We start from the raw sequence: 25,849 nt of genomic DNA on the forward strand, positions 1-25,849 counted from the left end.
GCACCCAGAAAGTGTACCAATATCATAAAACGCCATGAGAGACAGATGTTAGTGTAGGTAATGCGGGGATGAAGCTATCCAAGCCCCACGCGTAAACACTCCCTGGTGGGGCCCGGACTCTCTCCGACCGTATTTCAATTGCGACTTCAAGTTAGCAGCCATCTTCATTGCGTCCTTACAACCAAACCCACCATGTCCCTCCTCAAACAGCTCTCCCGTCTCCCCCGGAAACCCCTTCGCATCGCCCCGATTGCTGCCACCAAGCGCACCATTGGATCCGTCAGTGCAATCGACTCGAGCATCTTCCGCACCCTCTTCGGTACAGAAGAGATCCGAAAGGTACGTCCATACCTTAGAACTAAGAAACATGTCCACTAACAGAGACAGGTCTTCGACGATGAATCCTACATAACCCGCTGCGTCGAAGCCGAAGCGGCTCTCGCGCGCGCCCAGTCAACATGCAACGTCATCCCCTCGCACATCGGCTCCCTAGTCACAAACAAAGCACTCCCCTCCTCACTAGACATGGACCGCCTACGCAAGGAGACCGAGATCGTCGGGTACCCGATCCTCCCGCTCGTGCGCCAACTCTCAGCCATGTGCGGCTCAGACGCAGGCAAATACGTGCACTGGGGCGCAACGACCCAGGATATCATGGACCTCGCTTCCGTCCTGCAAATGAAGCAGGGGCTCGATATCGTAGAGAAGCTGCTGAACGACGTCATCGCCGTTCTGCGCGGCCTGTCCGTCAAATACAGAGACGCGCCCATGGCCGGCCGCACCCACCTCCAACACGCCCTCCCCGTAACATTCGGGTACAAATGCGCCGTGTGGCTGTCGAGCTTCCAGCGGCACGCGGCGCGCCTCAAGCAACTCCGCGAACGCACCCTCCTCGTGCAATTCGGCGGCGCAGCGGGCTCCCTCGCGTCGCTGGGATCCGGCGACGCCGGCCTCCGCGTCCGCAAGGCCCTCGCGGACGAACTGGGCCTCACGAACCCGCCGATCACATGGCACGTTGCGCGCGATGGCGTGGGCGAGATCACGAACTTCCTTGCGCTGCTTGGCGGGTCGATGGGGAAGCTCGCGCTCGACGTGATCGTCATGTCGTCGAACGAGCTCGGCGAGGTGTCGGAGCCGTTCGTCCCGCACCGCGGCGCCTCCAGCACGATGCCGCAGAAGCGCAACCCCATTTCGTCGGAGGTGATTCTTGCCGCGTCGAAGCGGCTCCGCTCGAACGCCTCGCTTGTGCTTGATGGTATGGTTGCGGATTTCGAGCGCGCCAGTGGGCCCTGGCATCTTGAGTGGATTGCCGTTCCGGAGAGCTTTGTTCTTGCTGTGGGCGCGCTGGAGCAGACGAAGTTTGCGCTGGGTGGGCTGGTTGTGCATGAGCGGGCTATGTTGAGGAATCTCCATTCTACGAAGGGGCTTATTGTTGCTGAGGCGGTGATGATGGGGCTTGCGCCGTTTGTGGGGAGGCAGAGGGCGCATGATATTGTGTATGAGGCTTGTCATGCGACGATTGAGAGTGGGGGGAGCCTTGAGGAGGAGCTGGCGAAGAATGAGGAGGTGATGGAGAAGATGGGACTGGAGAGGGTGCGGGAGTTGTGTGATCCAGTTAATTATTTGGGGGCTTGTGGGAGGATGGTGGATGATGTTTTGGCGGTTGATTGATCTAGCAGGTTCTTGGTTTATTGTATATTGTACAGGCTACGTGTCTGCGCGCAAGATGTTCCACCGTTCCACAGGATTTTGCGTAGTACCAGATATCTGGCAATGGCATCAACAACCCCAGATTCTGGTATAGCTCTCCACAATGCCCCAGCCCCGCAGGTTCAAGTGAGCCCTCGAAGACGAGCATCATGAGATCAACCCACATGGAGCCATGAACTGTCTCCGCAATCTACAGTGCAGGGCCAAGCTCATGTGGGCTCCATCTGCAGCTGCCCTGCTCCACATCCATACATCCATACATCCATCCAGGCACCACCTGCACTCCATCTACTACATCATGTAGAGGGGCCGGGGTCACCATTACGTCTCATACTTATATACTTATATCTACTCCCTTCATACGAAGCCAGCAGCACGCTCTCGTCCTACTGCAACAACCTCACATCCAAATCAATCTCAACTTCGCCCATCTCAGACTCACAGAACACTAAAATGGCAAACACACCCCCCCTGATTCCCCGCCACCCCATCACCGACTTCCGCCATGTCTTTCACTACACGGACACCATGACCCGCAGCCCAACTCGCCCCAACGATCCCTACACCTACACGCCCGGCTTCGGCAACAGACACCAGTCCGAGGTTATTCCCGGCACATTGCCCGCGGGGCAGAATAACCCTCAAGAACCGCGGTTCGGGCTCTACACCGAGGGAATAACATACTCTGCTTTTACGGCGCCGAGGAGGGAGAACTTCAGCACTTATCTTTATCGTGTTAGGCCGGCTGCTGCGCATGGTGAGTTCGCTTGTCCTCAGCTTCTGTGGATTGTGGCTAGGTTGGGTTTGTTGTGTGGTTTGAGCGAGTGTGCTGATGGAGGTGGTATGTTAGACGGATACAAAACGGACATCGAATGCAAATCACATATTGAGAACAGCCTGTTGACTCTGAACCCCCGTGTGCATACACTCCCCTCACAAGGCGAATGGGCGCCTTTTCCCTTGCCCGACGCAGCAAGTGACGGGAACGTCGACTTCGTCGATGGCCTGCATACGCTTGGTGGAAGTGGGAATCCGAACTTGCATGAGGGGATTGCGCTCTACGTGTTCATGATCAATGCGGATATGGACCGTCGAGCTTTCTGTAATACGGACGGGGACTTCCTGATTGTGCCGCAGTTGGGAAGCCTGGATATTCAGACGGAGTTGGGGATGTTGTATGTCCAGCCGGGCGAGATTTGTGTAGTGCCCAGGGGTGTGAGGTTCGCTGTTAGGCTGGGTAAGGAAATAGGTCAAGAGGGAGGGTATGAGAATAGTGACGTTGGTAAGGGGAGAGGGTATATCGTTGAGACCTGGGGGTCACGATGGGATCTACCGGACCTGGGACCACTGGGCGGCCATGGTCTGGCGAACCCGAGGGATTTCCTGCACCCTGTGGCGCATATTGATGATCTTGACTTTTTGCATGAGGACTGGACCATCGTCAATAAGGCGAACGGGAGCCTTAATGCTATTGCCCAAGACCACAGCCCCTTTGATGTGGTCGCGTGGCATGGCAACGTTGTTCCATACAAGGTAACCCTTCCACCCCTTTCTCGCCAACTTTCGCCAGAAGCTAATTTACTGATGGCGACAGTACGACCTGACGAAATTTTCCTCCCAAAACGCCACATCGATCGACCACACCGATCCCTCGATAAACTGCGTTCTGACAGCGCGCTCTCACGACCCACACACACCGCTCGCAGACTTCCTCTGGTTTGGGCCACGCTGGGACGTGGCTTCGAATACGTTTCGGCTCCCTTACTTTCACCGCAACGCTGCGACGGAGTTTCTTGCATCATTGTATGGTAATGGGCTTGGCCGCTCAGAGGATTTCCTGCCTGGAGGCGGGAGCGTGGAGGTTGCGCATACGCCGCATGGGAACTTTAGTAAGGAGTATGTGTGGGAGAACCGGGTGCAGGTTAATGAGCCGAGGAGGATTCTGGAGGACCAGATGACCATTATGGTCGAGAGTAGCCGGAGCTTTCTGTTCACGGAGTATGCGATCTCCGGATGCGGCGTGTTTAAGAGCCAGGGCACGGATCCGCGGGTTTGGGATGCGCTGCCTGACAAGTTCTCTTCGTATCCGGGTATCAGGGGGATATTGGACGCGGTCAACAAGGAGAAGGAGGAAAGAAAGAGGAGGCTGGACGCGTGGTATGATGATGAGCGGTTGGTCGAATTGGCCAATACGCCCAAGCCCTAACAGGCGGTTGCGAACTGGGGTTCATAGGTGTCAATCAGACTTTGTACACATACTCCACTGAATATGAATCCCTGTAGATGCCTCATGATGGAACTCCCTCGGATTTGTTGGCGGTCTAGTGACACAATTATTGGCCCTGGCCAGGAAGATTATAACGGATTCCTCCCATATCTGATGACTGACAATGGTTAGCCTCGCGCTGCGATTCTCCCATAAAAAGCCCTGGTCTTCTACGAGTGCGCGGCCCTCAATCCATGCTTTCGATATCTGGTCGCGTCTTTCTCTGGAGGGTATCTCCAACCCAGTTGTTTCTGCTTGTTCCCCACAAACCCCTCCCAGGTTTGCCGTCGTGAAGTAGGTGTTAGGTCGATGAAGACAAGATCCTCATCATTCCCTCTCCCGGAAGCCGGCGCAGAATGCTTGATAGTATTCCTCCAGGCACTCTGTATCAATAATCCTGCCTAGTTCGAGATTCACTCTATCCTTCCGGGGGATTCATCCCATCGACCAGGTCCGGAAGCTCGTCATCATCCTTGATATCAAGTCAAGTGCACTCTGCAGAAAGAAGTGGAGTTGAGGATAAGGGATTCCACAATAATATAGGGAAGTAGAGCAAAGTAAGGAGTAGGATTGATAATGAATGAAGAGAACGCATAGAGCTCGATCCTGTGACAATGCCAGATGGTCGTCTGTAATGAAACTCGTGGGCGTGGGCAACTTACATTTGTTACCTTGGAGCACCGTATTGTATCAGTGCTGCTATTTTGGTGATGCAGAAAATGATGCTCGCTTCCTCCAGCATGAAGAGTACCTCCAAGGCCTCCTGCGGAGAGCGTAAGGTGTCTCCTGGATCCCCAATCGCCAGTGGGTCGAATATAGAGTTGGCAAAAACAGTCTCTGGTTAAGGCTGGGTGTCTCCCATTTATTCGTATTCTCTCGTCGCTGTTGATAGAGGCTCAGGCCGGCAGTTGGCAATTGCCGCGACTCCACTTTCCGAGCCTTTGATGATCAGCAGCTTTTCCCTCTTTGGTGCTCTTAATAATGAGAGCAAGCTGTATTGTTGACTGGGACGCAGGCTTGCTGTATACCGGTGTATGCCCGGGTTTGCCGGACTAATGCAGTTGCAAGGAAAGTAGATGCGAAGGCGCGACGAGCTCACAACAGTTGAACACCCAAGTCCTGTCCAATCGGCCCAGCAGGACCCCAAGTCCTCCCCGGAATACGGTACGATACCCCGGATCTCGGCCAAGCCACTGGTGCTCCCCGTACTTTACCGGTCCTGTACGATTAATTACCGCTGGCCGTGCCTTTCCCCTCACCGTCACGACTCCCCGGGGCCTACTCCGGCTTGCTCTTCAACGTTCGCAACATTCCAAGTCTTCCAACCAACCACCTACCAACCCGAAGACTCGCTGTCGCCTAGTGACTTTGAATCGCGTGCGCAGCGATATGTTTCCAGGTTCCTAAGTCAATCCATACTATTCTCCTCGCCCCCGCGGGTCACCATGGTTATCAGAAAGTGCAACATCTGTGACCGTCGCTTCAAAAAAACGGAGCATTTCAAGCGCCATGAACGATCGCGTCAGTCTTGCGGTCCTACTTAGGAGACTTTCACTGACGTGTTCCAGACACCAAGGAAAAGCCTTACGAGTGCAGCGTCTGCCATAAGCGATTTTCCCGCAGGTGGGTAGCCTCGAGATGCACAAACTCCGATGCTGATTGTTTAGCGATGTGTTGAGTCGCCATGCCAAAGGGCACAATGCAAATGGTACAGCGGCGAATGCAAGTCAAGCTCAGAATAAACCGCGCGCTCCGTCAGCCTCCCAGCCCTCCAATCCTCCTCAGCCAACGCCCGCTCCGCTCGACTCCTCCCGCTTCCTTCCGATGGACAGCGATACTCATCCCTCTCACGGTCTTCCTATTGCGCCGCGCGATGTCTCGCTCTCTAGCCTTCCGCAGGTCCAGTCTTCGTCGTTGGACTTTCTTGCAGATATCTCCGCCCACCATGCCCGGACCGAGCCGGACGTAGGCTCCATGATGGTCGAGGAACAACAGACCTATTTTGGCTGGAACGAGATGCCCGCTCCCCCGCCGCCTCAGCCTGTCGCTGCTCCGCCGTCAGATCATCAGACCTACCGAACGCCGATATTTGATGCTATGCCGAATGACATGCTGCAGTTTTGGTTGGAGCCGCGCGGTGAGACGGGTTCGCATCATGGGTCGCTTGACATGCTAGGCGAGCCGAGTTTCAGCCTAATGGGAGATAATGTTGCGATTACTCCGGAACAGCAGTCCAGGCCTCAGCTCGATGATCTCAAGAGCAAGCAGACCGGTGATATTCCGAATGAACGCTTCGCAAGAGTCCAGCGGTACTGGGTGGCCCCGTCGAACACCACCGGGAGGCTCATGAACACCCTCTGGCGGGATGTCGCCACCAGCGACGTTGATAATATTTTCTCCATGCATTCATCACAGTCTTTCAGCAGCCCATCAGGACTGCTTCCAGGGTCCCGATACGGCCTCGACGAGGAATGCCGTCAGCAGTTGCAAGCGGCCTTCGGAAACATCCGCCACAGCAATCAACTACAATCGCCGAATAGTGCTCTATCACCCACGTCCAATTCACCATTTGGGGGACGTCAGAGCTTCCCTCCAGCCGAAATTTTGGACATGGCGCTGGATTTGTTCTTTCGCAACTTTCACCCGCTTGTCCCTTTTGTTCATGTTCCGACTTTCTCGGCAAAGAACACTCGTCTTCCAGTGCTATACGTCATGTGTCTCATCGGCATGATCATGCTGGGGACGAAGGGAACGACAACTTTCGTCGCGAAAAACTTTTCCGTAAGTACATTATCGGAGTGTCTACTGTTTACTAACGTCGGTAGTATGTTCTGGAGAGAATCACTGCGGACCTAGCGAAGTGCTCTGTGGGTGTTGAGAACACACTAGGCACTCTGAATACATTTGCAGCAGCATTCCTCTTCCTTAATTTGGCGGCAATGACCGGAGTAAGCTTGTCTCAGATTTTCTGTCAGATTGTGCCTGGCTAACTGGAGCAGGAAAAGGAACATCTCGAGAAGTCGCAAATGCTTTATGTCAACCTCATATCGGTATGTTAAGCCCTTGTCCTGCCTTTTCGTGGCTAACAAGGAAGATTGCGCAACGACATGGCCTTTTCGCAGCTACTGAAGGTCAGATCCTTGACATAACCCTCTTTGAGGCGGTACCGGATATTGATGTCAGGTGGAAGACGTGGAGCAAGGTTGAATCCGTCAAGCGGTACGTTTGTCCTATCACGTACTCTACATTTCTCTGACCAGTTAGATTAATCACTGGACTCCTACTATTGGACTCGTGGTACTCCTCCTTCCTATCAACCAGCCCGATTACAGTACCAGATTCGATTCAGCTCATCCTACCGTGCAATGAAGGCCTCTTCCGGGCAAATGGCTCCATGCGTTGGATCCAGCTGGTCCGCAGCGGCAACCGTCTTCTGATGCCAACCGTAATGGCGCCTTCGGAAAACATTACAGTGCCCGCATTGGACAATCCCGTCGACGACTTTTGCATTCACGGAGTATTAGCAATGGTCCAGCTCCGATTATCAGAAGCGTACCATCGTCTCTTGTCAAATAGAGCAAGCTATCCCTTTGCACCTTGCCATACGTACGCCATGGATGGGCGCGCAAGATGCTTACCGTCGCTCCAGCTGCAAATAGCAGACAAGTACGGCGAAGTCCTTGAGCGCCTCAACCCCAATGCCGCCATCATGTGGCACAACATCTGCATGACTCTAACAGCAGATACCCAAATCTTCGACCTAGCCGCCGGTCGCGCAGGAGCAGGACCCGCTAGGAAAGCATTAGATGACATTGCGACGTGGTCACAAACACCAGCAGCCAGACGAGCATGTCTCCATGCCGCGCACATCTACAAGGCAATGACCAACCGTAAAGCATCCGATCATACAATGTTTCACTCCGTCTTCTCCCTCTTCTCCGCAGCTCTCGTCCTAGGTCTGTACATCTTCATGGTCCCCAGTCCCAGCGAGCTCCAAGTTGGTGGAACGTCAATCGAACTACTGGACGACATCGACTGGGAGCGTGTCGGAACAGAGGGGTTTACCAGTTTCATGGAGCCGCGCGGTACGCAGACGTTCACGCCCTCGGACGATCCAGCAGTCAATTTCATCCGCAACGGAGGAACGGTTTATTTCCGCGGAGTGCCGTTTCAGGGCGGGTATCAGTCTGCACGTCGCATTTTGCTGGACTATGCGGGTCTCCTCAAGGACGCAGGGAAGTGGAGCGTGCGCAAGTTCTCGTATGTTCTTCATATCATGAGTGATGTGCTCATGGAGGTCGAGTAGAGGAGATGCTGCCAGTTTTCCGTCTTGCAAAGTGGCAGGGTCGGCGATGCTGGACGTCGCCACGAATACACGGACGGCCGCATGGTTCGGCGCCGCCGGCATCAAAAGCTCAGAAAGTGCGTCTAGCGGGCTGGACATCAACTGTTCTAATGACTTCTTACGGCCCCCATTGTATGAATATAGTATATATGATACCACACAAAAATGCTAACATCGTTAACTATAATGACCTTCTGCGTAGCATGTTCCGCTACTTGAGCCTGCTTTTATCCTCCGCTGTGCTTCAATTCTGTTCTTCAGGATCATCGGCCATATATATATTTATAAGCGGGTTTGAACATGGTCCCTAGTCGAGTTGCGCCTGAGCCCGATTTTCTGCTGGCCTTTGATGTTGACGTTGAAACATATATATTCGCTTAGACATACAGCATTAGCCCAGAGTATAGATAAGTGTGTAGTGTCTGGATTCTGGGACTTCCTGACTCCGACATACTATAGCCGATTCAGATCATATCGTTCAGAATCAAGCATTCAAACAAACAAGCAGCTGAACATACGAATCACTCCATAACACATCCAATATCAAGAAAAACATCATGCTTAGTCTATATAGGTATACGAAACGACTGATCTATCTATAAAGAATACCGTCAACAACCTCCCCAATCGCCAAACAACTCGTGAGCCCGGGGCTCTCAATACCAAGCAAGTTCACAAACCCAGGAAACCCCTCTTCCTCTTGGATAACGAAGTCTTGGAACCCCTTGCCCGTATTCACCGAACCCCCCTTTCCCAACTTCGGCCGGATCCCACAGTAACTCAGTGTCAGGGCAGACGGATCAACATTCGGCAGGTACGCCTGGATCTCAGGGATCGCGAGCTCCATGCGTGCAGGCGAGGGCTTCAGGTCGTTCGGGTCATCCACCCATTCCACGTCTGGGCCGAACCGGATCTGCCCGCCCATATCGAGGGTGAGATGTGTACCCAGTCCCCCGGTCCCAGGGAGCGTAGCGGGATAAACAAGGACAGAGGGCGCGCGCGTCGGAAACGACGCAGCATACGAGAAATATGTCCCCTTGGCATAGAACGGTGTCCTGTGCCGCTCAGCCGGGAGAAGCATGTTGTTCACCGCGCACGCGTAGTTCCCTGCGCTGTTGATCACCGTCTCGGCAACGATACTCGTCGTCTCGCTTTCCGAGCCGGACCCCGAGCGCGCCGTGATCCTGTACCCGCCCCGTCCCCCATCCAGCGCCTCTATCCCCGTTACCTCTGTCAAAAACGCGCAGTCGCCGCCTTTATCCTCGAAGTCGCCCTGTAGGTATGTCATGAGCGCGTGGCTGTCGACGATACCGGTGGAGGACGACTCGAGGATCCCCGCGCGCCCGCGGACCTCGGGCTCTCGTTCGCGCGCTTCAGACTGTGAGAGAAGGCGCGTGGGGACGCCGAGCTGTTTAGCGAGTTCGTGCGTTTTCAGCGTGACGGCCCATTGTTCTTCGTTTTGCGCGACGACCCATTTCTTGGTGTTGCGGTGGGGGATGCCGTGTTTTGCGCAGAGCGCGTAGAGGAGTTGTTTGCCGCGGATGCAGAGCGTTGTCTTGAGGGTGTCGGTGCCGTAGTACAGGCCTGCGTGGATTACCTGGGGATTGAAAGTATTGGTATTGCTCTGGTAGCGACTGGGTTGAAGATGGGCTGGGTGTTGAGGGTACCTCTGAATTGCGACTGCTTGTCTCCGTCCCCGGCGCATCATGCCGCTCAAGGAGAATGGTCGATGTATTTGGGCGCGAAGCTAATTGCCGGGCGACTGCGAGGCCGACAACACCGCCGCCAATTACCTACATGTAGCGGTGGGTTGGTCAGCTGCAGACACCATGGATAGGCAGGAAGATGGAGCGTACAGCGTGAGTGACGTCTGCGGAGGCTGCGCGGGTAGTGCTAAACCCGCGCGCGCGGGGAAGGCTCCGGCGGAGGGAGAGGCCAGCTCGAGTGGCCATTAGGAGCTGTAATCGGTCCTTATATTGGCAGCTTGGAGTATGAATGGCGTGATAGTTCTCTTATTTGTACCTTGTGCTTGATGGCGACATTTCCTAGAGTGGTGGTGAGCTCGCAAGTTGGAGAAGAGTGGATACCGTAGTCGGAGTTGATTCCGAACCTACATTGCGCGTTAATCACCCTCCACCTGTTTTGATAGCTAGTCTTCTTGTGCAGAAGCCTAGAGCGGCTAATAAAACAGGCGGATCTTATGTTCTATACTTCGGTAACCGGTAAGATAGCAGTAGTAGAAAAATATGTAGGTAGACGTAATGATGGGTATATATGTGAATTATGTACAGCTTTGGTAGTCTATCGTCCAGGCAAATATTATGATACATGTGAGCAACCAGCCTCGTGTGTATATCCAGGTATCTCGGAATGATATTTCGTAGTGCAGGTGCATTCTCTAGCTGCGTCGGCTGACGCCCTTGAGCATCTCCTCGAAATGCTATACCGGTTAGCTACCACTTTTTTTTTTTTTTTTTTGGGAGAGAAATAGACTCACCTGCTTCTGTTCCGTTGCTAGTTTACCTTGCGTGTCCTATACCAAGTTAGTATACCCCAGCTCGAAAGAGGAGGCTACCTACGCTGATTATGGTCAGGACCAAAGAATAGTTGTTGTAGAGGAACCGCTCTCTTCGTTTCGCATCACCGCCGATCCGGCTGAGTTTGGTCAAGAGGCCGTCGAATTCGGAGGTCAAACGAGAAAGACTGTTGGCTACAGGCTCGTCGTCGCCTGCTTCACTGCTCAACACGAGAATGCCGTGTAGCAATTGTCCAAAGCGTTGCGTTAGGAAATGCGGTGCGGATGACTGGTTCAGGTCGTCGCCGCCTGCAAGAGAAAGGGCAGACACAGCACTGCGGCCGGTGTTGGCTCCTATCCGTTTCAGAGACTCGCAATGAGCGTCCATGATTACTTGAAACCGTGGCCATAGGTGCATATTAATCCCGTTGATGTACGAGTCTGCAACAGGTACCTTGCGCCGTTGAAGCTCAAAGGCAGCTTGCTGATTCAGTCGCACACACATCAGTACACCCAGTGAGTCGGTAGTATTCTCAATCAGTTGCTTAGTCAACCCTTGGCCTAGGGCAAAGACGGGAGTGAATACCTCCAGCGCCTTGCGAGAGATCTGCTGGAAAGACAGAGTCGAGAACATTTCGGTCATGAAGGAGTATTCAGCCGAAACATTATCTAGAAGCGCGAGGTTGAAGTTGCGGAACGGAATCTCGATACCATGGAATGAAGTATCTTCTTCCGCAAGATAAGACGAGATGGCCATCTGGTTGCCCGTCCGCAAGATGTCAATTCTCCTACCGAGCGAGAAAGGATCGTGCGCAGCAGCGCCAGCCCGACCACCAGGAAGATTACCTGCAACAATGTCAATCACATCATAATCCTACGGAAAGGATTTATAGACATACCGGATTTTTGAGCGTGGGGATCCCCTCCTAGAACTTCATTCCGGTCACTTGGATAGACCTTGATTTTTGCTAACGCTTGATGATAGCGCGTAAAATGGGACAGATAATACCAACGCATGGTGTTGATGTAGGCCTGGGCAATCTCTCCTGCCAGCTTAGAATGGGCTCGTGACATGTAACTGTACAGGTCCTTATACTTGACCAAGCGCTGCTGCTGGATGATCTGAGCATTGATGTTCGGCGATCGTAAGGCTCGCACTTGAGAGACCAAATAGTCTCGAATTCTTTCTACAGCCTGGGTTTATGAGTATGCGCGCCAATGCTGACGGGACGAGACTAACCTTCTTCTTTACATCCTCCAGAAGAGGGCGAACGTCATCAATTGCCTTGGTAGAACTAGAGCTGGCGATCTTGGCTTCTATACTTGCGGTGCGCGTCTCGAATTCGTTCAATGCTTTGACCCAGTTCTCATCAATGGGGCCCTCGGCAATCATTCGGACAGCAGATGGAGAGACACTAATCTCTTCCACGGCAGGCCCAAGTAATTGTTCGACGTTTCTTCGGTTCTCTAGCATGGCGTTCAACTGCACAGACCGGGTTTGTAGAGTCTCGATTTCCGCCGACACCGCCCCTAGTTCATTCTGGAAGTCGCTCAAGTACATTTCCACTGATTTAGATACATCATCACAGCCGGAAATAGCGTTGTGCAGATCCTGGAATTTGTCTCGCTCCTTTTCGAACTGCTGAATCGTCTGGGCATTAATGTCGCTTTTTGCCGTTCTGTTCAACTCCGGTTTTTGTAGAAAGCCCTCCAAGCTCAAGCCTCCGAAGTCAATGTCTTCCAGTAGCCGAGTTGGTTTCACCGGCCCAGAGTCTTGAGCAGCGTTTTCGGGCCTAGATCCCACATTGTGCTTCTTTATTATTCCATTCAGTACCTCCAGCGGGTCGGCGACATTCGACGGGCGTCTACCAGTGGCATGCTGTTTTAATGTCGATTCCTCGGGTACACGGGCTACCGTTGGCAGGGAGGTAGTTGAGGCATTAGGAGAAACTAAAGCGGAAAGCGATGAGCCCGGTCGGCTAAGTCCAGGGCGACCGTTTGAACGGTTCGGCGAGAGGTGGGAAGATGATCTCTGGGGAATCGGAGAGAGGCCGCGATCAGGTGTCGAGTGACCGGCGATGCGGTCAAGCCACATGTTGGAGCACGAGGGAGGATTATGAGTATATCATGTTAGACGGAGATCTGAATTGGCGCCTAAGCCACCGCAGACGCAGGAAAACCAGCTGTTGCGACGAACGATCGACAAGTATGAGAACAGGCAAGAAAGCTACCCCGTACAGCTCTAGGTGTCCCCAAACCGGATCATCACCCGTCGAGGTCGCGGAGAAATATACCTAGAGCTGGTTAGCGCGGTCTAGCCCACTTAGGACTAGCGACGACCCCGCCACAGAAGGCCATTCATTCTTTTCGTCCCCTCCTCTTTTCGTGGATTTTTGACGGTCTTTTTTTCTCTTCCTTCTCCTCCTCCATCCAACAAACAAACTCCTATCTTCTCTTTCTTTTTTTCACGAGTTCTATCTTGCTTTAGCATCTATCACCATGGCTGAAGAGGTACTGTTCCCGCTTGATTTCCCTGCTATCTGCACGTCTCCGTTGATTTTGGTCCTGTTTCTCTGCAATCAATCACTGGTCTTGAGGAGCCGGGATACAGGAACCAGCATTCTTACCCCACTCGCATCTTATGACTCCCAACGCAACAAATTGTGCAGATCTACTTGCCAATCGACTTGTTAAACAAAGGCTTTACGGCACATTGATGAGCACGAGGGCTAACAGTTTACTTGCAGGCTCACGATGTTACCTTCGAGTCCGCCGATGCTGGCGCCTCGGCCACCTACCCCATGCAGTGTTCCGCTCTGCGCAAGAACGGTCACGTTGTGATCAAGAACCGCCCCTGCAAGATCGTCGACATGTCCACCTCCAAGACCGGCAAGCACGGTCACGCCAAGGTTCACCTTGTCGCCATCGACATCTTCACCGGCAAGAAGTACGAAGATCTGTCCCCCTCCACCCACAACATGGACGTCCCCAACGTCTCCCGCAAGGAGTACCAGCTCGTAAGTGCCGAAAATATAAACCACGCGTCGGAACAAATACTGACGTTCAACCAGCTCGATGTTACCGACGACGGTTTCCTTTCTCTCATGGACGACAACGGAGACACCAAGGACGATGTCAAGGTCCCCGAGGGTGAGGTTGGTGACCGTATCAACAAGATGTTCACCGACGAGGGCAAGGACTGCAGTAAGTACCTTCTGCTGCTTTTGGAGTGTTTGAACGTGGAAACTGACCTGCTCTGTAGACGTCATCATCCTCACCTCCATGGGCGAGCAGATGTGCATGGAAGTCAAGGAGGCTCCCAAATAAATAACTATAATGTCTTTTACTGCCGAGTCAACCCTTTTTGTTTCAAAAGCGTGTCATGTGTTACCTGTAAACTGGAGCATGATGCTACGTTTTGGGCAGAGTATGGCATCACTGATGTTTACTCCGTCAGTGCAGCCTTGGGTGTGCTTTGCGAGCAGACTTAGTCGCATGCATTGGGCAAGTCAAGCATGCCTCTTAGCGGAACAGTCTTGAGTTCCGTACTCTTACGATTGTTTGACGAATAAAAATCCTCTTGAAGCCATGAAGCCGATGTTTCCATCAGGTCGCATGTAGTCATCATAATAGTCAAAATTGCCTCGTTCGCATCTACCTTATTCCAGTACCAAATGTAGAAGTCTTCTGACGCGATGATCTCGAGTATTATTGGAGGCCACATTCCGAGCAGATTAGTAAAGAACGCGTTGTGGTTGGGTTCGACGGCCAGAGTGAGCAAGTATAAAAATCTTTTCTTAACCTCTTTCCGCAAATGCGGGGACCATGTCATGCGCTAACCCTACACCGTTGTGAGGATGAAGCGGCTTTTCCTAGATGGACAAATACATGAATCATGATTGCGGCCAGGAAGGATGCCGTGAGAGGCGCATTATCCTTGACCGTGGCCTTTGGTTTTGTAGGCGAGGTCATCAACAGGCGGTATGAAATTACTCTTCCAACTCCCAAAGCTGCGAATGCGTGGCCTGAGCACGTCGCTAATAATGCAATCTCAAGGGCGGCCAACAAACAGAAGAGGATCCTGGTGATTGGGGGACTCAGGGTAAGATAAACCATTTGAAGAAGGATGTTCAGGAGAAGGAACGGAAAAGTAAGTCCTTCCCCCAAAGCTCAAGAAACACAAATGCCCTAACAATTCTCAGAGTTCTCCGGTTCAGACGCATATCGCCTCTTTCTTGAAATCTACCAATTGATTCTTTGGAAGCAATGCCACGCATTGGTGAACAAGCGAGGGTTTCCACCAGAGCTAGAAGTATGCATATGCATCCCGCCACGCCGGAGGCTGAAAACTGATCTATGAACCAGGATCTCGTTCGCGATCTCTGGGCACTCCGCTTGGAGACCTATGCCGAAAAGATTGCAGAACGAACTGATGGTCAGCCAAAGTTTTTTAGTTCCCAAGCAGGCAGTGCTGCTGAGGACACTGGGCCAGAGACGTTCAAGCTGGGTGGTAAGGTCGTACAATGGCCTCGCCTTATTGACACCGTTGCTCTATGTTATTTGGCGTCCGTCTTGATGAGGCTTCCAGTAAGCGTTATGGACTTTCATCGGTATGTCTCAAATCCATACGTCGGACTTGGCTGATTGGTTTCTAGGATGACGTTGCGCAATGATATACCCTTTTACAACGTGTTTCTTCATCTTCCTCGTCAAATGAAGGAAAATCTACCTGAAGAGTTTATTTCTATCCTTCAGACCACGGTATGTTAGCAGGTTATGTTTGGGAACGCAACTAAACATTACTATAGAGGCTTTTGGAGCCGGAGCAGCTCCACAACGCTGTATTGGACCTTCTACTTTTTTATCATCGCAGGTTCGGAGTGCAGTTTCCGCCATTAAATACTCCTGTTCTGTCATACAGGCTCATCAAGAGGCTTGCGTTGCCTGGTATGGTATCCATCCTCGAACTTTGTTTATCTATGCTCACAATCCTAGTTGACATATATCCCGTTACCAAAAGGCTACAGGAACTCCTGGCCTTTACATTCGAGTGGCGGACCGAGTCCGATAGCTATAGGCGGAAGCGGAAGGCTCTGGAGAAACCCGAACATCAGCTCGTCACCCTCATAGTGATCGCAACCAAACTCTTGTTTCCTTTTGATGATGTCCAGCGGCATCCCATGTCTACACAGGAGCCTACTGTGCAGACAATCGACTGGGAAGCTTGGGCAGATGTCCAGAATCATTTTGACCGTCGAGATAGTTCCGCCGGGAGAATTGGCAAAGGCAAGGAAATTCTAGTCAAGGAGGGCGACGTTTTCACCATGACCCCAGATCAATTGGACGAGTACATGGATTGGTACGAGAGCTCCTGGTTGGATACCAACAATCGTCCGACCGGCACAGCAACGGACCATCTGGTCAACCTTTTCCCCATCGGCTCAGCATCCAAGGGAAAAGAAAGTGTACCAGAACCTGAAGACGACGAGGAGGAATCCATTAAAGCAATGCTACAAAACGCTTCACGTTACCTGCGAACCAGGGAGGTTGTCAGTGAAGCTGACTCGGATATACCGCGACCAGGCTCTCAGTATGCTCGATATAGGCATGAGTCCGATCTCCCGGACACGGCACGAGCGTTCTACGAAGTAGCTGCCAAGGTCGTCGGTATTTCCGTTTCTACTCTTGTTCGGTGTGTCTCTCAAGCAGAGCTTCAGATTAACAAATGGTTGGAGAACCAGAGACGCATCAAACATTTTGCCGAACGCTCGATCGATGTTGGTGAGGATTCGGATGTTGATGAGATGGAGGGTCTTAGCGAGTAAGGACTGCCCGGCCAAGCTAAATGACATTTGCCCTTGTGTCGATCAGCATACGCTATGTATTATAGCATTGACAGGTTCACGGTCAATAATCGAAAAGACGCCTGATAGTAGCCGTATGTATGTACTCCGGAAGAGGCCGAGTCTCGACTGCGATGTGAAGTTCCGTAATGCGGAAAATGTGGAGAGATTCAGGCGCCGAGGCAACCACGCCAAGTGACTAGAGCCCAGCACTAGGGCTGAGGGTATGTCTGGTCTCGTGATCCGCGCCCATCCACCGCTTGCTAAGCGAGAAACTCTCCAAATTGACATTGCCTCATCCGACCGACCGACCCTTCCAGCGACCGACGACCAGCAACAACGAAAAATCGCAGCCAGTACGTTTACACCATGATATTCACTTGTGGTAGTGTTCCATTTGAACCGCCAGCTAACATGTCCTTTTTTCTGCGATTTTACAGTGCAGATGTAGGTCTTCCGAATATCTTATAGCGCCCCGATACCACCCTCCACTTTCCTCGCCTATCGTTGAACCGACCTCGCGACACGAGAACGCTTGCACCATTGAATCGGAAGGAAGAGGGATAGGACCATGTGCTGATTATTCTCCTTGAATAGTTTCGTCAAGACCCTGACGGGTAAGACCATTACCCTTGACGTCGAGTCGAGCGACACCATCGACAACGTCAAGACCAAGATCCAGGATAAGGAGGGCATTCCCCCGGACCAGCAGCGTCTCATCTTCGCTGGTAAGCAGCTCGAGGATGGCCGCACCCTGAGCGACTACAACATCCAGAAGGTATGAGGCTTGATCTACCGATTGTTTTGCGCATGGAACGGCATGGAATAAGAGGGCGGGATAACACGCGGTCATCTTGTGCAATGAAAATGGCGCAAGTTGCCGGTTTGTTCCGCTGGGAAGAGGAGGGATATATGGCATGGATTATATGGCTGCAGTTCGACTGGGATGAATGAACGGGCGGCTGACGATACTCTCTTCCAACGATATAGGAGTCCACCCTCCACCTGGTCCTCCGTCTCCGTGGTGGTATCATCGAGCCCTCTCTTAAGGCCCTCGCTTCCAAGTACAACTGCGAGAAGAACATCTGCCGCAAGTGCTACGTACGTCTACCGGAATATCTCGACCTCGACTCGTCTCCAGGCTCAGGAACTCGAACTAATGACATGACAGGCTCGTCTCCCTCCCCGTGCCACCAACTGCCGTAAGAGGAAGTGCGGTCACTCCAACCAGCTCCGCCCCAAGAAGAAGCTCAAATAAACGACTCGCCTCATGCTTACGTTTTTTTCTGCGTTGCTGGTGCGGAAGGGTGTGATTGTGATGAGACGAATTGCAACGCGAAAAGGGTTCCTTTTTTTACAAGCGGCGTTGGAATGCTGAAGAAACATCAGAAGAGCCGGAGTCAATACATTTTTATGACTACTCTCGGAACCAGTTGCACTCAATCAAACAATTGTAAAATTCAGTCATCCCTCAACTTGCTATCCTGAGTCTGGTAGATATGAATGTAACAATTTACGGTACAGTATACATGGCAAAGGGCTAGAATCTGCCTGAACTCGATACCTGTGACGAAATGCTGCCGGAGCAAGTCAACATCACGTATCCTAAAAGCCCGCAACAACCGACGAAGCTGGACTTCCTTTTTAAAACATGCGCTTGTCATCGTGATCATCATGATCATCCTTATCATCATCGTGGTCCTTGTCGCCGTCATTCTTCTTGGAAACCGGGCTTCCATGCCTAAACCATCCCATCAGTCACACGACCACACTATGACAAGAGGGAGAACGGGGAAACTCACGCAAAGAACAAGATCTTAATCGCAATCGCAAATCCAGCATGCAACAAGATAACCAATATCAACAGCGCCCGACTAGCCTTCGCATCCGTCGCACTAAGCACGGGATACAAATTCCGAAGGAGGAAGAAAACCGTCCAGCCAAAGCCGACGCCCACAAGCGCCCAGTTCAACGCCGTCAAAGGACTCCAACTAACAATCGCGACCGCAATCCAAACGAGGTTCGAGTACCCATATAGCGCCCAGCACTCGACGAGATCCGCCGTCGAGCTACCAAACCACTTGAGCGCGCCCCAGAGCGCAATGGGCAGAATGAACGTATACCCGTAGACTAAACCCGCCGCGCCAGAGAGCAGAGTGAAGTCATACTTGAAATGCGCCTTGTCGTTGTTCGAGAGCCATTGCGAGATTGTACCGGTTAGGAAGAGGATCACGATCACGGTCGTTGCGATCCAGAAGGGGCCGTAGAGGTCTGCGTTGCCTTCGAGGACGTCGAGGAAGTTGCTGCGGGGGTAGACGGAGGCTACGCACCGGCGCAGGACCTCGTTCGTGTCTACGTCGAAGTACTGCTCGTAGTAGTGGATTGACCACCAGGCGTGCTTGGTCGGTGTGCCACCTGGAGAGCGGTTGCGGCGGGAGGACGAGCCGCCGCCGCTGCCTCCTAGGAAGGCGGCGTTGTCTGGGTGGGATTTGGCGTTGCGTTGGTCATTTTCGAAGTCTAGTCAGTTATGTTAGGTTGGTTGAGGGTAAGAGTTGGAGATGCTGAGCTCACTGGATGGGTGGAATTCAAGGTCTTCTTGGAGGTCTGTGTGTCCGAGGTCGTCGCCCTGTTCTTGTTAGGGTTTTGTCTAATTGAAGCTAGATATAATCAGGCGTACCTCAGCGTCCACGTCCACTACCACATCGTAGCCCTGGCTCGACATTCTGGGCAGGTTGTTCTTGGTGTGAATACTGAGTGAGACGCCAGCTGTTCTGAAAGATGATGCGGCCAACGCTGCGGAGTACGTATGCAGCACCAGCCACACACACCGCCACAGTTTTATGCCACGCGTAATGAGTGGTTTTATGCTACAACAAGTGTGTCAGTTGAATGACACAAAATTACAGAGATTTTTTGATTAACCCGAGTATATTCTTATTCGATACTATGGTCAAGCTTAGCAAGGAAGCTTACAAGGTAGTAAGAAGTCTTCCTATGATTAACCAGAGAAGGAAGGTTGATATCAAGACATGGCCTCCAATCTCCAAATCTACTGTGATAACGAGATTATACCGGTAGTCAGGGCCCACCTGTCTTGTTATCTACACCAGCTATAATGGCCGTGCAGAGTGGCTATCAGAACAAGTGTCTCAGTTTATACTCAGGGCGAAGGGTACAATCAATCCTTCAATTGCTCCAGAAGCAAAATCATGACTGTCCGCGCCGGGATGTAGCTCATGACCAGATAACCCTTACCTTACTCCGTACCTCTGTCTGAATTGCAAAATCCCTGTTTCCTGAGAGTGACCTATATCAATGATTATCTTGTCTCCAATGCAAGGACCTCGGGTTAAACACCGATGCGGGCAGATAGCAGGGTTGCAGGTGCTTTTGTTATCGGGGCTGTCATTGACGCCATATTACCGGGCCAGGCCGCCGGTATTTAATGCTTGCCTCCCCCTCCGATCACGCGCACATAAGCATTGCTTGTAGCTGGCTTGGATAATAGTACCTTGATTATTATTATCCTCGCCGCCATGAAGGAGAAATCCATCATGCCTCCCTCCGAAACGAGCCCACTTCTGGCGACGGTCCAGGTCGCTCCGCAGCGCTATCGCTATCCCCATAACAAGCTCCGCCGAGCCTGCACTTACTCTCTATGCCTGCTCCTCGCCGCCGCGCTTGTCCTGTTCCTCTTACCTTCAGCTCTTCTGCCTCGTGAGGGCGGCTCGCTCTGGTCCTATCTTCCCGGCGCACAACCATATCCCAAATATTGGCCGAGCGGAAACGGTCTCGACTACGACGAGCTGACGACCATTCTCTTGGGAACCCCATCTGCGGCCCGCGCCCGCGAATGGAGCAAGTACTACACTTCGGGGCCTCATCTTACGGGCAAGAACCTCAGCCAAGCGCTGTGGACGAAGGAGCGCTGGGAGGAATTCGGTATTGCCGACACCAAGATCGCTGCCTACGATGTTTACCTCAACTACCCTCTCGACCATCGGCTGGCTTTGTACCAGGGTGGTAACGTCAGTTTCGAAGCTTCGCTGGAAGAGGATGTCCTCGAGGAAGATAGCACGAGCGGTCTGCCCGATCGCGTCCCAACCTTCCATGGATACAGCGCAAGCGGAAATGTAACTGCGCCCTTCGTTTTTGTCAACTTTGGCACATATGCCGATTACGAGGATCTGGTCAATGCCAATGTCAGCCTCGCTGGGAAGATTGCGATTGCCAAGTATGGCCGTATCTTCCGTGGCCTGAAGGTCAAGCGCGCACAGGAGCTTGGGATGGTCGGCGTGATTCTGTATGATGATCCGCAGACGGATGGAGAATATACAGAGGCAAATGGCTATGAAACTTACCCCGACGGCCCGGCGAGGAACCCCAGCGCAGTTCAGCGCGGTAGTACTCAATTCTTGAGTTTCGGCCCTGGTGATCCCACAACGCCTGGTTATCCATCCAAGCCTGGTGCCGTGAGACAGGATCCTCATGACTTCATCCCGTCGATTCCATCGATTCCTGTCTCTATTAACGACGTGTTGCCTCTTCTGAAGGCTCTGAATGGCCATGGTTTAAAGGCATCTAACTTCAATGAATGGTGGCAAGGCGGTGGTCTCGCGTACAAAGGCGTTGAGTATAACATCGGGCCTTCGCCAGATGATCTCGTTATCAACCTGTACAATGAACAGGAGTATGTTACTACTCCTCTCTGGAACGTCATCGGTGTCATCCCCGGCTCGCTTCCTGACACCATCATTCTGGGTAACCATCGCGATGCTTGGATCGCTGGCGGTGCAGGTGACCCTAACAGCGGTTCCGCTGTTCTGAATGAGGTGATTCGCAGCTTTGGTGAGGCTCTCAAGGCTGGCTGGAAGCCGCTCCGTACCATCGTTTTCGCCAGCTGGGACGGCGAGGAATATGGTCTGCTTGGTTCCACGGAGTGGGTGGAGGAGTACCTTCCCTGGCTCTCGAAATCCAACGTTGCGTATCTGAACGTCGATGTCGCTGCGTCTGGTACCCGGCTTGCTCCCAGCGCAAGCCCCCTCTTGAACAAGCTGATTCACGAGATTACTGGCCTTGTCCAGTCTCCCAATCAAACCGTGCCCGGACAAACTGTTCGTGATGTCTGGGACGGCTACATTGGGACAATGGGAAGCGGCAGTGACTTCACTGCGTTCCAAGACTTCGCTGGAATTCCCAGCTACGACCTTGGATTCAGCCACGGTGACCAGGACCCTGTCTACCATTACCACTCCAACTACGACAGTTTCGACTGGATGCAGCGGTTCGGCGACCCAGAGTGGCTATATCACGAAGCGTGCACCAAGATTTGGGCCCTGGCCGCCGCGAAGCTAGCCGAGACGCCTGTCTTGTTCTTCAACGCCACTGACTACGGCTATGGATTGGAGGAGTATGTGGACCGGATCAGGCCTGCTGCGGACAAACTTCCGAGCGGCTTGTCCTTTGACTTTGGGCCCCTGTATGAAGCGATCGGCAAGCTGCAGAAGACAGCCATTGATTTCGATGCGTATGCAGCGGACCTGACGTCGCAGCTTGCAGAGGACCTTCCTTGGTACCTCTGGTGGAAGAAAGTCCGGTTGTTCTTCCTGATCCATGAGGTCAACACCAAGTACAAGAACATCGAACGCCAGTTCTTGTACGAGCAGGGGCTGGATGGGCGTAGCTGGTTCAAGCACGTGGTCTTCGCCCCCGGTCTCTGGACAGGCTACTCGGGCGCGACTTATCCCGGAATCGTGGAGAGCTTAGAGGCTGGAGATGTTGCTAATGCTGCGGTAAGTTCTCACATTTGTTTGGCTTGTTTTATGAGATGAAGCATGCTAACATGGTTCCCAGAAATGGCTTTACATTGTCATTGAGCGCGTCGAAGCGGCGACAAAATTGCTCCAGTGAGAGCATGAACTGCTGGGGATGGTTGCATGCGGCTTTAAGCAGGATTAAGCTGCATGGCCGAGCAGGGATTGGAACCCATCCCATGCATATACGATACATCACGCGGTCGGCGGGGTTGCTAAACCCTGTAACTGTACATAGTTAGGTTGCCCGATCTAGAAATGTTCTTGGGTCATCCATTTGCACTTGGAATGTCCAACATTACAATGTCTAGGCTCGAGCCTCGTTTTGTACCACAGCGGCTATATATACTTAGCTGTCTGGATCCTTGTAGATGTGGCGGTCGTGAAACCACACCAACACCATGATTGGTTGAGACCAATGATTACTATTCGTTATATTCCGACTAATGCATGGGGTTGGATTATTGTCAATAAATCTGTAATAGAAAGAGACATGGTCAGCTTCAGAAGTGCCGTTGCTGGGGCATTACACGGAGTATACAAATAGACAGGCTCCATCGGCTCGACTCCGCTATTTACTCCGCTGGATTTCTTAGACAAGTAAAAACGCACGGGCTGGGCCCAAGAAAGGAGCGGTATGATAAGGCGCAGCCATCTTGAAGTCAATCAAGCTCATGCAGGAGACGAAGGATTTACCTGGAGGCTACAGAAAGAGGGGAAGATCACTTGACAGCCCTTGCTCTTGCAGGCTCAGTCAGTGCGGGAAAGCGGCACATGCGAAGACCTCGATGGCGAGTCTGTCTCCAAATCCGAGCCATTGCTCTAGACTCTCACCCTCTTCTTCTCTCCACTCTTCTTGTCCTTTATCGTTCAATTTTCTCTTCTTTTCTTTCTATTTGCTTTCTTGAACTCTGTCGCTTGCCTCTCCCAGCTGTAATTGGCCCTCTTTACCGACCTGCTCGTTGATGCATGCAAGCACTCCCAAGCTGCCTGTGCGGCAGCTGCTCATTCTCTGTAAGAGTCAACCACGCCCATACGAGATTTGACATCTTGCTAACTCCGTCCGCGCAGCAATATGTCGCTTCGCAGAGCCGATCGCCGTTACGAGCTATTTGCCGTACCTTGTGAGTCTTTCCGGTCGACATATAGACCTATACTGACAAGGACAGCCTGAAATGATCGAAAGCGTCGGCGTACCCCAATCCGAAGTTGCAAAATGGGCAGGCCTCACCTCGGCGATCTCATCCTTCTCTCAGGCGGCAATGGCCGTCTACTGGGGCACGGCCTCGGACCGTTTCGGCCGCAAGCCCATCGTCCTGCTAGGACTCACTGCGACAATGATCTTTTCTTTGGCGTTCGGTCTCTCCAAATCTCTGGTGATGCTGATCACCTGCCGCGGTATGATCGGGTTCATGAATGGTAATGTTGGGATTATTCGGACCATGGTCGCGGAGATGGTTCAGGATAAGGAGCTGCAGCCGAGAGCGTTCAGTATCATGCCGATGGTGTGGACGATTGGGAGTATCTTTGGCCCGTCGTTTGGAGGCTCTCTTGCAAGGCCGACGGAGAAGTTTCCCGAGATTTTTGGCAACTCGAGCTTTTTCAAGGAGTATCCATTTCTCCTGCCCAATCTGGTTTCTGGGTTCTTTTTTGTCATTGGTATCTCCACGGGGTTCTTGTTTCTTCATGTATGTTATCCCTCTTACATCTCGCGAACGCTGCTAAAAGTTCTAGGAAACTTTACTGTCGAAACAGGGTCATCGCGACCCTGGCCTAGTGCTTGGTGAGATGCTCACTAGCCCTTGCACTGGTCAACGCAGGAAAAGCTCGAAAAAGTTGGAAGACGATGAGACGACTCCCTTGCTCGGGGAGCGCCAACGTCCCACGAAGCCTCAGGCCGTGGCCGAAGTGAAGAAGCACAGCTGGCGGGAGGTGCTCCGTCCGCAGTCCGCCCTGATCTTGCTAGCGTATACCTTGATGTCAGTGCATACGATGGCTTTTGAATCGGTTCTTCCAGTGTTTCTACATACACCCGTGCAGTCCCTGCATGGCAACCCTGACGTAGAACTTCCATTCAAGTTTGTGGGGGGATTTGGCATGGGTACGTAATCACTCGTCTCCTTCCTGCGGTATCTAACGAGCTCTCCAGACTCCCAGAGAATCGGCTTCTTCTACACTATCACCGGCTGCATCGGCATCATTATGCAATTCTACATCTTCCCATTCTGCGCAAAGCGTTTCGGCGTCCTGAACTGCGTCAAAGCCTCCACCGCCGTCTTTCCTATCGTCTACCTCCTAACGCCCTACATAGCCCTCATCCCGAAATCCCTCCAGAATCCCGCAATATGCCTTTTGATTCTCTCCAAACTTACAGCCTCCATCTTCAACTTCCCGGGTATTACAATCCTGCTCACGAACTCCGCCGGCAGTCTTAGTATTCTTGGGACGCTGAATGGTGTGGCTACGAGTATGAGTGCCGTCGGACGCGCCGCCGGCCCTGCTATGCTCGGCCCTATATTCTCGCTGGGACTCAGGGCCGGAATTATTATCCTGCCCTGGTGGTTTCTCAGTGCTATCTCTGTGATTTCGGCGATCCCAATACTGTGGATCGTTGAGGGTGATGGGTTCCAGCGTCAGGATAAAGGACAGGACTCGGATGAGTCGGAGACGGAAATCGAACATCAAACTGTTAGTCCGGCGAAGAGCCAGGCCAGGGCTTAGATGAGCTCGCTTCTCTGAGCCACGAGCTTCCACCAGGTCACCAATGATGACCGGTATCTACATGCGTAACGCTTTCCACGAAAAAAACGAGACGAGACGAGACGAAAAATGATGAACCACGACTACTCGACATCGATCCAAACTGACCAAAAGTCCAGCATCAAAAGCATTTAAGATTGATTTTGAGCGTTTATATATACTCCGATTGTCTCCATAGACTGTTTATATCTTTTGTTGATAGACAATCATAACCAAATCTAGAGATGAACCTCTAAAAAGCAAATATCGGCATCGCAGAATCTAATATTCTAATTTCTTGTCCCGGCATTGACCTATCCAGGTCACCCTTGCACCTCAAAGTCCGACAGCAAAGGGGCCGCTGCATAGTTCATGCATGACACTTGACAGCCTCAAACCAAGCATTAATAATCCAAGCATAACCCGGGTCCGTCCCGGCCACGGCCCATTCCCCACTCGCCTCGACTTACTCCACATCAGCCCATATCTTGTCGCAATCGCATAGCTTGTCAAGAGCTCACAAACAATCACAACAACTGCCTCTTTTCAGTTCATCACCGTCAATTCACAATAAAACCAAATTCATAAGCACTCCTCATCCAAAAATCACAATGGTAC

General features: G+C 52.3%; 11 protein-coding genes across 11 annotated transcripts; 8 read left to right on the forward strand and 3 right to left on the reverse strand.

The window, feature by feature from the left end:
• Positions 1-192: 192 nt before the first annotated feature.
• DSM5745_00835 (class-II fumarase/aspartase family protein) lies at positions 193-1,671 on the forward strand (the record flags this gene model as incomplete). The annotated part of the gene is made up of 2 exons (XM_026742851.1): positions 193-339; positions 388-1,671. The coding sequence occupies 2 exons, from the start codon at positions 193-195 to the stop codon at positions 1,669-1,671; spliced, it is 1,431 nt and encodes a 476-aa protein (XP_026608696.1).
• Positions 1,672-2,238: 567 nt separating this feature from the next.
• Positions 2,239-3,916, forward strand: DSM5745_00836 (uncharacterized protein; the record flags this gene model as incomplete). The annotated part of the gene is made up of 2 exons (XM_026742852.1): positions 2,239-3,243; positions 3,305-3,916. The coding sequence occupies 2 exons, from the start codon at positions 2,239-2,241 to the stop codon at positions 3,914-3,916; spliced, it is 1,617 nt and encodes a 538-aa protein (XP_026608697.1).
• Positions 3,917-5,421: 1,505 nt separating this feature from the next.
• Positions 5,422-8,282, forward strand: DSM5745_00837 (FTFMHR domain-containing protein; the record flags this gene model as incomplete). Its single annotated transcript, XM_026742853.1, has 7 exons — positions 5,422-5,497; positions 5,545-5,599; positions 5,644-6,757; positions 6,802-6,924; positions 6,976-7,026; positions 7,071-7,195; positions 7,241-8,282. The coding sequence occupies 7 exons, from the start codon at positions 5,422-5,424 to the stop codon at positions 8,280-8,282; spliced, it is 2,586 nt and encodes an 861-aa protein (XP_026608698.1).
• A 631-nt stretch (positions 8,283-8,913) lies between these two features.
• On the reverse strand, positions 8,914-10,273 carry DSM5745_00838 (NAD(P)/FAD-dependent oxidoreductase; the record flags this gene model as incomplete). The annotated part of the gene is made up of 3 exons (XM_026742854.1): positions 8,914-9,918; positions 9,989-10,114; positions 10,178-10,273. The coding sequence occupies 3 exons, from the start codon at positions 10,271-10,273 to the stop codon at positions 8,914-8,916; spliced, it is 1,227 nt and encodes a 408-aa protein (XP_026608699.1).
• A 446-nt stretch (positions 10,274-10,719) lies between these two features.
• DSM5745_00839 (putative GARP complex subunit (Sac2)) lies at positions 10,720-12,931 on the reverse strand (the record flags this gene model as incomplete). The annotated part of the gene is made up of 5 exons (XM_026742855.1): positions 10,720-10,761; positions 10,819-10,854; positions 10,901-11,682; positions 11,736-12,030; positions 12,077-12,931. 5 exons carry the CDS (start codon positions 12,929-12,931, stop codon positions 10,720-10,722), a joined length of 2,010 nt encoding a protein of 669 aa, XP_026608700.1.
• Positions 12,932-13,706: 775 nt separating this feature from the next.
• On the forward strand, positions 13,707-14,163 carry DSM5745_00840 (Eukaryotic translation initiation factor eIF-5A; the record flags this gene model as incomplete). Its single annotated transcript, XM_026742856.1, has 3 exons — positions 13,707-13,853; positions 13,908-14,040; positions 14,099-14,163. The coding sequence occupies 3 exons, from the start codon at positions 13,707-13,709 to the stop codon at positions 14,161-14,163; spliced, it is 345 nt and encodes a 114-aa protein (XP_026608701.1).
• Positions 14,164-14,731: 568 nt separating this feature from the next.
• DSM5745_00841 (uncharacterized protein) lies at positions 14,732-16,661 on the forward strand (the record flags this gene model as incomplete). The annotated part of the gene is made up of 7 exons (XM_026742857.1): positions 14,732-14,794; positions 14,893-14,986; positions 15,039-15,148; positions 15,202-15,446; positions 15,492-15,597; positions 15,645-15,783; positions 15,832-16,661. 7 exons carry the CDS (start codon positions 14,732-14,734, stop codon positions 16,659-16,661), a joined length of 1,587 nt encoding a protein of 528 aa, XP_026608702.1.
• Positions 16,662-16,905: 244 nt separating this feature from the next.
• DSM5745_00842 (ubiquitin-60S ribosomal protein L40) lies at positions 16,906-17,937 on the forward strand (the record flags this gene model as incomplete). Its single annotated transcript, XM_026742858.1, has 5 exons — positions 16,906-17,035; positions 17,120-17,126; positions 17,277-17,457; positions 17,670-17,780; positions 17,851-17,937. 5 exons carry the CDS (start codon positions 16,906-16,908, stop codon positions 17,935-17,937), a joined length of 516 nt encoding a protein of 171 aa, XP_026608703.1.
• Positions 17,938-18,323: 386 nt separating this feature from the next.
• Positions 18,324-19,401, reverse strand: DSM5745_00843 (Yip1 family protein; the record flags this gene model as incomplete). Its single annotated transcript, XM_026742859.1, has 4 exons — positions 18,324-18,420; positions 18,482-19,196; positions 19,251-19,305; positions 19,357-19,401. The coding sequence occupies 4 exons, from the start codon at positions 19,399-19,401 to the stop codon at positions 18,324-18,326; spliced, it is 912 nt and encodes a 303-aa protein (XP_026608704.1).
• Positions 19,402-20,233: 832 nt separating this feature from the next.
• On the forward strand, positions 20,234-22,589 carry DSM5745_00844 (M28 family metallopeptidase; the record flags this gene model as incomplete). Its single annotated transcript, XM_026742860.1, has 2 exons — positions 20,234-22,471; positions 22,533-22,589. 2 exons carry the CDS (start codon positions 20,234-20,236, stop codon positions 22,587-22,589), a joined length of 2,295 nt encoding a protein of 764 aa, XP_026608705.1.
• Positions 22,590-23,567: 978 nt separating this feature from the next.
• DSM5745_00845 (uncharacterized protein) lies at positions 23,568-25,213 on the forward strand (the record flags this gene model as incomplete). Its single annotated transcript, XM_026742861.1, has 4 exons — positions 23,568-23,609; positions 23,662-24,180; positions 24,227-24,593; positions 24,642-25,213. 4 exons carry the CDS (start codon positions 23,568-23,570, stop codon positions 25,211-25,213), a joined length of 1,500 nt encoding a protein of 499 aa, XP_026608706.1.
• Positions 25,214-25,849: the final 636 nt, after the last annotated feature.

Source organism: Aspergillus mulundensis, assembly GCF_003369625.1.
Source record: "Aspergillus mulundensis strain DSM 5745 chromosome Unknown scaffold_0, whole genome shotgun sequence".
NCBI lineage: Eukaryota > Fungi > Ascomycota > Eurotiomycetes > Eurotiales > Aspergillaceae > Aspergillus > Aspergillus mulundensis.